General features: G+C 31.1%; 2 protein-coding genes and 1 non-coding gene across 3 annotated transcripts; 1 reads left to right on the forward strand and 2 right to left on the reverse strand.

The window, feature by feature from the left end:
* Positions 1-1056: 1056 nt before the first annotated feature.
* On the reverse strand, positions 1057-2780 carry LOC106754761 (photosystem I subunit O). The gene is made up of 4 exons (XM_014636826.2): positions 2623-2780; positions 2458-2536; positions 2185-2364; positions 1057-1308 (listed from the first exon to the last, which is right to left on the reverse strand). Exons 1-4 carry the CDS (start codon positions 2696-2698, stop codon positions 1218-1220), a joined length of 426 nt encoding a protein of 141 aa, XP_014492312.1. The 5' UTR covers positions 2699-2780; the 3' UTR covers positions 1057-1217.
* Positions 1600-1671, forward strand: TRNAQ-CUG. The gene has a single exon. It is a non-coding gene; the product is annotated as a tRNA-Gln (tRNA).
* Positions 2781-5910: 3130 nt separating the features above from the next.
* Positions 5911-8708, reverse strand: LOC106755881 (F-box protein At2g27310). Its single transcript, XM_014638103.2, has 2 exons — positions 7972-8708; positions 5911-6848 (listed from the first exon to the last, which is right to left on the reverse strand). The coding sequence occupies exons 1-2, from the start codon at positions 8437-8439 to the stop codon at positions 6321-6323; spliced, it is 996 nt and encodes a 331-aa protein (XP_014493589.1). The 5' UTR covers positions 8440-8708; the 3' UTR covers positions 5911-6320.
* Between the last annotated feature and the right edge of the window lie 4195 nt (positions 8709-12903).

Genomic DNA, 12903 nt, shown 5'->3' on the forward strand with positions numbered 1-12903 from the left:
TTTAGTTTTGAGAATGAAAATTATTTAAATATCCTTCACCTTAAAACTTGAATCCATGATAAATGAGGGTACTTTTGTCTACTATAATCCGGTACACATTGTTAAAACATACCAACTGAAAAAGAGGCGTACGCGTGTTAACAAACCCCTATATATATATATATATATATATATATATATATATATATGATTATAAATAAATTAATAAAGACTTAAATATATTTGTAGATACCATAAAATTAATAGGTTTTGATTTTGTTTGTTATCTTTATGATATTTGAAATTACTACTTTTAGAACTTATAAAACATAAATTTTGATTTTAATCATTAAAAAATATTAATAAATATTTAATTTTCTGATCTTTACAATTTGTTTTAGGAAACATTATATTGCAACATTACAATTTATGTTTTGAAATTATTCTTTAACATTTTATTAACACATAAGTAATTAATTACAAAAATTGTTCATCTTCTTCTGTGAGTAACTCAAAGATTGTGTATGTGGGACAATGCTTTATGAAAGAAAGAATGATGTTTTAAAAAATTGTCACTAAGGTTATGTTTCATAATTTTTAAGTGCAACTTTGACCACCTCATTGTTTCTTCAGAAAAAAAAATAAAGTATTGATGTTTGCTAAAAGTTCATGAATTAATAACAATGTGTTGTGACCATAGCTTGTAATTAGTTCTATCAATGCCTTCAACACATGCAGACTGTCACATGCTATATGTTTATGTAGTACATTTTTTTTTCTTTAAAAACCTATAAAAGAAAAAGGATATATAATAAATAATTATTAAACTTATATATAAACTAATTTTAACTAATGAACAATTTTTTTCTTTTAATATATCTTATTTGTTATATTTGTTGTATCGTATTGTAGTTACTAGACATTGAAGTAATTAATACAATTCCCAACTCTTAGATTTTTAAAATAGTTGCATAATTGAGATTTTTTTTTCTTGATCAATGAGTATACAATGATAGATTAGTGAATAAACTAAAGAGTAGCCTTTGAAAAAATTGGTAGGAGTAAAAGATGGGTGAGGAAGGAGAAAGTACAACAGCAATAATAATATACAACATTATGAATATTACACAGATTTCTAAGGTAAAAGGTAGCATATAGAGTTATACAGCATAGATCGCAATTGCAAGGCACAAAAGGAAAAACAAAAAGAAAGTAAAAATAGACCATAGGTTTGGAATTCAAAAGTAGTCTTCAGTCCTTCCCTTGAAACCAATTTGCCCAAAAGTGAGAACCAGGAACAACCCAAGGTGCCATGTAACCAGCCATAACCTGGGAATAACATTGTCTCACAAATAATTATTATGTCTTATCTTTTCCTATAAGATAATGATAGTTACACAAAAAAAATTTTAACAACATTTAAATATCATCTACGTGTTATTATGTGATTTATCTAAAATTATTCCATAATCAATAATAATAATTATAAACACCACCATAGACCAATTACAGAATGACAAATGTTCAAATGTTGTCAAAAAAAATATTGTTTAAGTATTATTCTTTTGACACTCTTACAAACTTTATTAATCTTAATAAATTGTATGTTTTATCAACAACGGTCCCATGGTCTAGTGGTTAGGACATTGGACTCTGAATCCAGTAACCCGAGTTCAAATCTCGGTGGGACCTTTATTTTAAACTTTTTATTTTATATTTTAATAATAAATTATAAATCTTATTATCATCTTCTTGTCTCATTGATTAATATAAGTGAAATGAATAATTATATGTTAAAATATCAGTTAACAGGGATTTAAGGGCTTTTAAACTGTAAATATATCTCTGGTTGGAGCTATTGTTGAAAGTAATTTAGTAAAATTTATCTTAAAATTTATTTTTGAAGTAAAATAAACTGTTTAAATATTTTCATTTCGAGAAAAAATTAGTGACAAAATTTAGTATGAGTTTTTCATCTAATTATATAGTTATTTTCACTCAAAATTGATTTTACGTACAAAAATAACTTTTAATGTTAAAAAAGTCAAATACTTATTTAAAACATATTTTTTTAAATATGAAATTTTAATCTTTTATAATTATTGTATTTTCGTATAATTATTTTACTTTTGTAATGTATGCTAAATAAATATAAATGTGATTATTGCCATTATTTAAGAAAAAAGAAACGATGAAGTAACTAACCAGAACTGGGAAGTAACGGCAGGTGGAGTGGGGAAGTGAGCAAGCTCAGCTCCAATGCTGTCGAAGAAGAGGCCAGTCAGACTTTTACCGTCGATGGCCGGTATGCTGGAAGGTGCTAGCCATCCGATCAACCCGAACCCGATCACACTGTAATCTGTCCGCAGCCAATTCCTCTCGAAACTTCAATCACCGTTCACAAGTGTCATCATTGATCCTATTTTGTATTTTCTTTTAATTTAAAAATTACAGAAAATTAATCTCCTATGAAATTACCATGTCACCCTCCCACCATTTCCCATTGCCACACGTTGCCTCAAGGGATTCCTAGCACTCACAGGAGCTCTCACGAACCCTGCAACACAATTCACAAAACACAACATCTTTCGCATCATGCTTTTCTCGATCAAAATCAATTTTATTAACTTCGTTCATGCGTACCGGAGGTCAGACGAGATGCGGCGGAGCCCAGTGTTGCGCCACCCAATCCTGCGACGGTCGCCATGGAGGTTGTCATTTTCGCTCTGCTCTCTCAATCACCAGTGTGAGGAAGTAGTGGCTGTGAGTTTTTCGGTTTCGATTCTTCGTATTCTTTTCCATTCTTCATATCCTTTGAATTAGATTGGGTTTGGATTGCGTTTGCGTCAATGCCTACGTTACTCAATCACGTTGCGCCACGTGGAGTTTAGGGATAAAGTGGGGTCTACATTAATCTCTTGTCCACAGAGAAAATAACCATTGTCCATGTGGAAGAACATGTGGCATGCATTCAATCTTCAAAATGATATTTATGTAAATTACAAGAAATAAAAAAAAAAACAAAAACAAAATAAAATCACGTATGTTTATCAATTATTACTTTTCAAATAAAGCTCCCTCCCAGGTGAGCCCAATCACATTAGTAAATGTAATCAAAGGATCAATAACACTAATCTGTGACGGCACAGTAACACAATTTCTTGGGTAACTGAATCGTCATGTTAACGAGTTTCTACCTCCAGCTGAAAAAAATAAAGAAATCCGTGAACGATAGAGTCCTGTATACACACATTTATCTATATGCATATGAAACTTGTGAGGCTATAGTCTTTTTTGGCTGACCATGAGGTTGCTCCTCGTCAACTTGCTTTAGTTAAATGTTTAATTATAGTATAATAAAAATTGGGTTTAAACCATTTAGGTTTCTATTTTTGTTAGGTATTTCCAATTTGATCACTTTCTTTTAAAGTTTTTCAATTGACTCCTTATAAGTGCTAATTTGAAACGATTTAGCTCTTGCCGTTAAAGATCGTTAACGGTGTTAAGTTTTTGCTGAGGTTAGAGTGTGACGTGTCAATTTTTTTAAGTGTGGCATTCAGAGAGCGGTAAACGTGGAATTTAAAAACATTTTAACATTTTGATTAAAAATTTAAAAAAGAAAGAAAAAGTCATCTTCCATTACAGTCAAGCACCACCCAAAAATCTTCTTCCCTGTCCATCACCACCCAGAAATCTTCTTCTTTGTCCATCACTCAGATCCTAAATTCAGTAATACCTTTCATTCCAACATTTGTACATTAGACAACAATAACCATCATCAGAGAACCCAATCGTGTCTAAAAAACACCATCATCTTCCTCGTGCACCATCAATCTACAATCAAGTAACCAAAAAATCAAAATAGTGACTCTACCATGTTTGCTTTAATTCATCTCCATCCATTCAACACTGCGAGGGAAAATCCCCACCATGGCCAACGTAACCAATACTAAAGCTCTTCGTAGTGCAATCGAACTCATCATCATCTATTTTCTTCTCTACTAAACCATTTGAAACCTGTAAAGAGAAAATAGAATAACAATTATGAAAACTCCTAAATTAACTACAAACCCTAAATCAGACTAGACACAAAACACAAATTCATATAACCTACGAACGCCACCCTTTCAAATGTGAGTCCCAAAATAGAATTTATTTTCCAAAACATGAATTTGCCAGAATAATTCTCATGCTGCTGCTGTAGCTGCAAGAATGACGATGATAAGGTATAGATATAATAAAAACAGAAACAAAGGAATGAACTCAAAAACCAACAAGTTGTGTACATGACACCGAAAAGAAAATATTTGTGATGAATAGATGCATTTTGAAGCTAGCTAGTCCTTGTACTTCAACTCAGATACTAGGAAACCAGGCATATCGAAGGAGGCCGAAAATTTCTCAACATCAACTTTGAGATCTTCGATAGCCTTATTGTTCACCAGGCCCTTGTTAAAATCCTTCAAAAGCTTGCCATACTCCTTCTGGATCTCCAGCGTTAGAACCACTACACGGTGAAGGAACTCACCACTGCACGGTGAAGGAACTCTCTGATCTATTCAAAGTCCTTCTCAACCAACACCCTAGAAGTCATGGAGGGATTGTCGCCAACGACACTAACAAGAGCGGTGTCATCTTGCAAAAAATCATGGGCTTCGAATTCAGGCACCTAGTCAAAGAACGAATCCAAATCGAACTGGGTGGGTAGGGTTTCTTTGAAAATATCCATGGAAATTGAGAATTGAATTCCAATAATGAGAGAAAAAAAAATATTTATGGGAAATTTTTGTGTGTGCATTTGCAACTTGGGAACCATAGAAGTTTCAACTTTGAATCATCAAGTTGCAGGTAAACTCTCTCTAATCGTAGTGGTGCTTAATTTCATGAAAACCGAAAGAAAGGTGGAAGATGATGAACCGAAATTTGTGTTTTAATTTTCAGAATAATTTTTAATTATATACTCCACGTGAAACTATCTAAATACCACATTTCTCCTCCAAAAATGCCATATTAAAATTATTTAATACATCATCCCGCCACCTGTGCACAATTTTAACACCACCGTTAATGATTTTTTAACGACAGGGCTAAATTGTTTCCAATTAACACTTATAAGGACTCAATTGGGAAACTTTAAAAGAAAAGGATCAAATTGGGAATACCTAACAAAAATAGGAACGCCTGAATGGTTTAAACCTGTGAACAATGACAAGTTTACCCGATTTCACTGATTTCATAGATATGGGTTTCACTTTTTTTTTTTTGGTTAAATATGTTTTTAGTACTTATACTTTAGGGCGATTTTGATTTTAGTCCCTCTTTCAAACTAAGATACAATTTAGTCCTTCAACTTTAGAAAACTCTGATTTTAGTCCTTTTTACCAAATTTTTTTAACTTTATTTGTTGTTTGTTGTTTCAAGCACGTTTCATCATAGCATTTGGACTGTTTACACTGTTTGACACATTTTTGCTTCAATGTTAACTGAGAAACGCGTTTGAAATAACAAATAAAGTTAAAAAAATTTGGTAAAAAGGACTAAAATCAGAGTTTTCTAAAGTTGAAGGACTAAATTGTATCTTAGTTTGAAAGAAGGACTAAAACCAAAATCGCCCTAAAGTATAGGGACTAAAAACATATTTAACCCTTTTTTTTATCAGATTTCAAAATTTAGTGTTCATATGTTTTATATTTACCAGAATTTGAAATCCGATTTTAAAATTTAATTATGTGTAAATTTGTTTGTTAACATGATTTCGAAATTTAGTTATGTGTGAATTCTTTTTCATTTAATTATGAAATTCAAATTCTGTGATTGTTCACTAAATTTGGAAATTTGGCACAAAATTCTGAAATCCGACAACCACATCCCTTAAAATAACTAACCAGGTTTCTTTTTCGATTCACATTTTTGGATTTTTTCATTGATTAGTTCTTCTAAATTATATCATCTGATTTGTTATTATGAATAGGGTAAATTTAAAAAAAAAAGTTTGAAGATGCAAGAAAAACAACATGTGGTGCAGGAAGAAGTGCCCCTAAGGAAGTTGCTACAAAATGTACGTTGTGAAATAAAATAATTGTGTTCTAATTTGGGCGAGTATTGGGCTTCTCTGTTTTGAAACTGGTCAAGAAGTCCAATCCCAACCGTTTTACTTATTGCACTCTTCTCTCAATAGTCAACCGAACGATAACGTATAGAAAGTGTTGGGCATGGTGAACAACACCTCCACGCCGGAACAGTTGAACAATCCCTCAAACAAAGGGTGTTTTCCTCTCCAATGACTGTACATTAAGGTAACTAAGTCTACTGCGAAGGTATATGATGAAGAGTTAAAAAGGTCAGAATCCAGCGAGAAAGCAAAAGAAGAGACAAGCAAGGAAAGCGAAGAGTGTTGAAAGAAAATCACGTGCCTTCTCCATTCTAAACTTCCTTTCTCTGCTCTCCTTCATCAAGCACGTGAACTTCTGAAACCTCTCCTTCTCCCTCACATCATCCAATCTCTTCCTCACTCCACACTCCATGCCTCTCTGCAGAATCGCCACACCCTCCTTCCCACTCAGCTGCCGCCCCTCTCTGTCCTTCATAACCAGATTCACCTCCCTCACGTGCACTTCCCCTCCCACCTTCCCGCCGCACGTGACCTTCACCACGCACTGCACCCTTTCCCTCGCCATCTCCGCTGCGTACAACACCTCCACCTCCCGTGTCAGCCAGTGCCGCCTCGCCAATACCGCCCTCCGGCTCGAAACGTTCGCCGCACGCTTCCCTGTAGGATCCACCATAATCCAGCTCACGCTCAGACTCTCCTCCAACTGCTTCAACCACTTCTCTTCCTTCCTCGTGAACTTTATCGTCGTGGGAATCATCTGCAACAAAAAGTAACACCAAAAGTTATTTCTGCATAACTGTTTTAGAAAATTAATTTTCGTCTCTAAATTTAGTTACTGACATAAAATTATTCAGAAAATCAATTATCTTCACTAAATATTTTATTTATAGCTATTCCTTTGTTTGAAATATCATACCTCCAATCAAATAATGTGGATACTATCTATTATTACAAGAGGAGCAATGGCAATAAATAACAGATTATAACGTTTAATAAATTCCAGTTAAGGAAAAAAACGTACTTCCGTCCTCTTCATGTGTTATTTGCAATTTTCTTATTTTTTTTATCCGACTATTATGTAATTGCCTTTTATATTAATTAACTTATATTAAAACACTATTAATTAGTTTAATTCGTAAATTATAAATGTTATGAATTATTTTTATACCGATGATAAATTGAAGAGTCTAGTTTAAAAATTAAAATAATAATTACAACTTTGTTTCTCTTTCATTTTGTATTCATCGTATTATATATTATTTTATTCAAGTAATCTATTTCAATCCTATTTCCATCATACTCATTTATGTTATAAATAAAAAAAGAACTTAGTTATTTAAAATGTAAACAAATACAATTAATGCAAGATGGTTTAAATTTTGAAAATTCAAATATTAACACCAGCGAAATAAGAATAAGAGATCAAGATTGTAAATGAAAAATTAAAGGGAATGGAATTTATGCATTACCCAAAAACCAATAATTCATCCCTATTGTTCACTTTCCATACATTAATCATTTAAAATTTCATTTTAAAATATTAATATTTAAACAGGTAAATGTCACAACTTTAATTGCCCTATTATAGTTGTCATGTAAAACATATAAATAATTATCATTTTAACTTTTTAGTACATTCTTAATTATTACTTTTCATACATACCTTAAAATACACGCACATTCTCAGCATAAATTAAGACTTGATATTAATAACTTAAAACTACTATTTCCATTAATCTATTTATAAATTATTCTTTATTAGTATTTCCTAAGACCACAATCATAGTAAATTATTAAACTTTCTTAGTAGCTGTTAATTAGTTATTTAAAATGTTGTATTTAGGGATCCAGCTGGTATTATTAAAAATATGTTTAACTACCTCGTTGGGCTCTAGAGCGTCCACCCACAGCGGCGAGGAGAGGAACCAGTCTTTCTGCGTTTCGATGCGTTTCACGCGCGAGAACACCGGCCTTCCCTGATAGTATATGTCCACGGCGGAGATAAGCTCCTCTGGCGGTGGAGGCGGCGGGCGGGCGGGATGCAGAGAGAAATGATGGAGGGAAGGGAAGGCATCGGAGTAGATGGAGCGGTGGCCGCCGGGGATGGTGGAGATGACGCGGCGGGCGATGGGGTCCCGCAAGGAAGGCCACGTGGCGGTGCAGATTTGGCGCCAGAGATCCTCTTGTGTGCAGAGGCGGTGCATGAGGGAGGATACGGACGCAGCGGATGCCAGCGTGGCGGCGTCGAGGCGCGTGAGGATGTGCACGTGGATGATGTCGGAGTGGAGCGCGGCGAGGATTGAAGTGTTTTGGGTTTTTTCCGACGGTGGCGAAGTAGTATCGGACATGATTGCTGCGTTCCAGATTTTCAGTTTCTTCGCGTTGGAAGAAAGCACGTGCAATAGACTTAAGAGAGTGACGATGTGTTGAGGGAGATAAATATGAAACGAAGAAATTGGAAATGAATGAGTGGAAAACACGAGTCAAGTCAACGGTGGCTGTCAAAATACAAGTCAGCTTCTGCACTTCTCGTGGTAGATCTCTTTAGTTAGTTGAGAATCATCCTAGAGTTTTCATGCGTCACTATCTATTAAACACTGTTTTATAAAATTAACATTAATTCAATTTTAAGAAATTAAAATATTAAAATAAACCTCTTAAAAATAAATGTCTAAAAATATACACCGTAAGAAAATTACAGTTTCCGATGAAGATTAGATAAGCTTTTCATTGCTGGTCGACAATAGCCTTTATTATTTTGTTTAATTTAAACTAATAATATATAGCATTATATTGAAAGTTGCATGTAATATAAAATTTAAAGAATTAAAAGCAATGATGAGATGGCATAATGGCAATGTTCAATGGCCATGCGTCACAGAACTTCGCCTATATTCCATTTTGGCGGCTTAAGGGCAAACCTAATTTCAATTTTTCTTTTGCTTAGGCATCACTGTTTAAATGAATTCACAGTCTTAATATTTTTTAATAATAAAAGAATGAAATACCAAATTAATAGTCAGAGAATAATTTAATATATATATATATATATATATATATATATACATATATTATAATCTTTAAAGCTGTTGTTTCATCTATACAGCAAGACCCGTCACTGAAACTCCTAAATTAAAATTTGACTGCTATTTATTGAGTATCTTTGTAATGTTTTTTCTTTTCAAATATAGAGGATTGTATGAGATAAGTTGCAGACCTTTTTAACGTTGTTTTGCATTCTATTTCTTTCCCATCTAACGTAATAAATATTATTATAATAACTCTTCCACCCGTTTTTATATTAACACGTGAGTCTGGCAGAAAAGTAAATATATAAATTAAATGATGAAAAAAAATTATAAATTTAATACATTTTCTCTTATTTCTTTTTTTCTTCAGGTGAGCGGTACCTGTTATATTTGTGAAAACATTTTGAATGAATAGGATGATTGCTCGCACTTGTATTGTTTTAACAGTAATTTAATTAATAAAATTACCACATACAAATGATAATTTAATTGAATATTTATTTTCTTAAAAAGAATTTTATAGTTAATTTAATAAAGGTATATTATTATTAAAAAATATTTAAATCCTTTTCTTTCTTAAAAATAATTTTAATTAATTTAATAGAAAAATATCAATACTTAAAAAAAATTAGGTCTTATTTTTCTTAAGCCTAAAATGAATGTTTTATATCTGCTTTGTCTTTGAGTCGATCATATATAGAATCAACCATAACTTGTCACAAGATATAGTTATTAAGAAATTTAAAAGTTAAATCCATAACCATAAAGACGCAAAATCATTTCACACAACTATAATGAACTGATATTTTTTCCTATATAAATAAAAAAAATAAAACAAAAGTTTATATTTAGTAAAAGAGTAAATGTTTAAACCATTTTTATTAAAAAAATGTTAGTTTATTACTCAAAATGCTGTAAGAATACAAAGGTTTGCAAAAATAAAATATCAAGTGATTTTATTAAAAGTTGTAATAAAAATATAAGATTTTAATTAATTGAGAAGTTATTAGACTAAGGTCATGAACAATATACAAGTGACTAGTCATCTAAGAAAAAAATATTACATTATGAGAACATTTTTAAATAACGAAGATTTAAAGTTGGTCATATCAATTTAACTTTTGGTTTGAACTGATCCATTTCGACTTTTAATTCAGATAAACTCATCTTGACTTTTGACATGGACAAGTTCGTCTCAACCTTTTATCTAGTTCGATCCATCTCGACTTTCGGTCCCAACCAACCAATATCTATCTTTAACCTAAATTTGTCTGTTTTGACCTTCAACTTTAGCTGACCTATCTTGTTATTTAGTTTCGACTAGCTTGTACCAATCTTTGGTTTCAACTGTATCAACTTTTGTTCTCACATCATTCATCTTAACTATTAAGAGTCAAAGTTTTTTTTTTCTTTGATTTGAAAACTCTTTAAAAAATAAACTTATTTAAAGGTTATTCATAACTTGTGTATAGATCATAAATCAAATTAATAATCCTAATAAAGGATGTGAAATTATAAAAAAGTTAAATAATTTTTATTTTTATTTTGTCTCCCAATTTTATCTTACTTTAAAAACACACTATAATATCGTAATAAATAAAAAAAAACACAAGGAAATTGAAATGCTTTGAAAGAGTAAAATTATACAAAATTTAATCAAGGCAATGATTTTTTTTTTTAAAGGAAGCTTAAGTTAGAAGATTTATTCTCCTTTGTTTTTTCTTTGTGTAGTTCCTAAAACATAAATTAAGCAATCAAAAATTATACAAAAGACCATATTCTTTATTTTTATTTCCTCCAACTAAAGACAAACTTTATTTCCCTATATTTTCNCCATAAGAAATAAACCAACCGACTAAAATTTATACATATAAAAAAAATTCTATTCTCCATTTTCATTTACTACGCTCCCAACAAACATTATACAAAGATACACTCATCTTATACCGATGTACCCTTCAACTAAAAAATATAAAAGGGAGCTTAATAAGAAGAAAAATGAATAAGAAACAAAAATAAAATGCTTATTTTATATTATTATTTTTAACAATAACAATAATTATTTAAAACCGTATGGATCTTAATATTCTTAACATCAGTAGGATGCCGTTTTATTGTCTTTCTGTAACTCTTTTAAGTTTTATTAAATAAAAATAATTTCATTATATTTAATAATACTACAAATTTGCATCCACACAATTTCATTACTCTAAAGTAACACTCTNATATTCATAATTTTTTAAAATATAATCTTACAAAATTATCTATTTTATTGATTTTTTTAACTATTTTGCTTTATATTGTATTTAAAATAATATAGGTACAGTAAATTGAAAAAAAAAAAAGAAAAAATGGAGGGAGTAATAAAATTGAAATGTTATAGACTAACTGGTTTTGGTTTGAGAAAAGAAAAAAGTGAAGAAAATGGATGTGTGGCTCATGAAACTCTCATTACATGTTTATTTCCATTATACTGTGAATGGACATTGAAAGTATCATTGATTACTTTATCGAACATAATGATGTGAATTGAGTTTTAACGAGTTTTAATATACAACGTTAAGCAGTTTTGTTTTTTTGAGTTCGAAAAACATATTGTTGGAATTGGATTATAATATCAAGTAACTTAGATTCAGAAATTTTCGCTATAGCCGAACACAGGAAAACATAGTTTATAATGATATTAATAGGATCTTTTTATTTGTTAATGAAGAGATACTCTAAGTATTCCATTAACAATATATTAGCGTTCCAACAAAAATACTTGCATGAATAAAAACCTCAGGTTCACTGAGGTAAATGCATCAAAAAGGAATAAATTTTAGCGGATGGTACTGCTACACAGTTGGCGACCAACTCGCTTTGGAAAAAAAATGTATTAGTAATAGGTATTTGGTTTCTTATTGTAAGGTCAAATTGCCTCTTACTGCATGTATTCATTATGTGGTGAAAACTGTTAAGCTAAAAAGTATTGATTCATTATGTCTGTGGAATTGGTATTAATTATTTTTGTTATTTTAACACTTGAATGCTGGTTAAAAATCACTGCTACTCCTTTATAGAAACCTGTCTTGTGCTGAAATATTAGGTTTGTCTAAAAGAACACTTGTTAATCCTTTTGCAGTTAAACTATGGAATTGGTCGGATTTTTCGATGGGTCAAGTGGGTTGGCCTGTAATGTAGAACGGTTGTGTTTCTTGTGTACTAGTATTGGTAATGCATCTTTGTGTTGTAAGTGATTAGATTAAATTTGTAGCTAGCTTTTCATTCATTCCAAATATCCAGGTCTATTTTTTCACAGAGGCGAGAGAGATTTGACAAATCATTTTCAAAATATATATACTTTTTTTTAGCTCTCTCAAGCTTCATTTGCAATTCCTAGTTGAGACTACCTATATATAATTACAATTGTCATGAAAGGTTTGTGCTGTTGTCAATATCTCTAGTTTAATGTTCATTGCTTGAACAATCTGTAAGAATAATGAATATAAAGGCAGNTCATTTTAGAGTGTTATTTAAAATCATTACGAAAAATGCTGTGAAATGATGCAAGCCTATGCATGTATTTGCTAAAAGGTACGNCTCCAAATAATTAAAATTAATTTATAACCAACTCAGGATATCTTTTTGGTGGCTTCAATTAAAGCATCACCAACTCATCTTTGATTGGGTTTACCAGTGAAAATGATTTAATATTTTTAATTTTTTTTATATAAATAATGATACAAGTCTTTACGTGTAATTATTATTAATAAATCAAACTTCTTACATTTGCAAATAACT

Source organism: Vigna radiata, chromosome 2 (genome assembly GCF_000741045.1).
Source record: "Vigna radiata var. radiata cultivar VC1973A chromosome 2, Vradiata_ver6, whole genome shotgun sequence".
Classification (NCBI taxonomy): domain Eukaryota; kingdom Viridiplantae; phylum Streptophyta; class Magnoliopsida; order Fabales; family Fabaceae; genus Vigna; species Vigna radiata.

Bases quoted from the DNA above. Each gene is read 5' to 3' on its own strand.
- LOC106754761 (XM_014636826.2), bottom strand. From the start codon at position 2,698: ATGACAACCTCCATGGCGACCGTCGCAGGATTGGGTGGCGCAACACTG. The intron at 2,537-2,622 runs GTACGCATGAAC...ATTGTGTTGCAG, and splicing joins CGCATCTCGTCTGACCTCCG to GGTTCGTGAGAGCTCCTGTG. The intron at 1,309-2,184 runs GTTAGTTACTTC...TGTTATTCCCAG, and splicing joins GCCGTTACTTCCCAGTTCTG to GTTATGGCTGGTTACATGGC.
- LOC106755881 (XM_014638103.2), bottom strand. From the start codon at position 8,439: ATGTCCGATACTACTTCGCCACCGTCGGAAAAAACCCAAAACACTTCA. The intron at 6,849-7,971 runs GTAGTTAAACAT...TTTTTGTTGCAG, and splicing joins ACGCTCTAGAGCCCAACGAG to ATGATTCCCACGACGATAAA.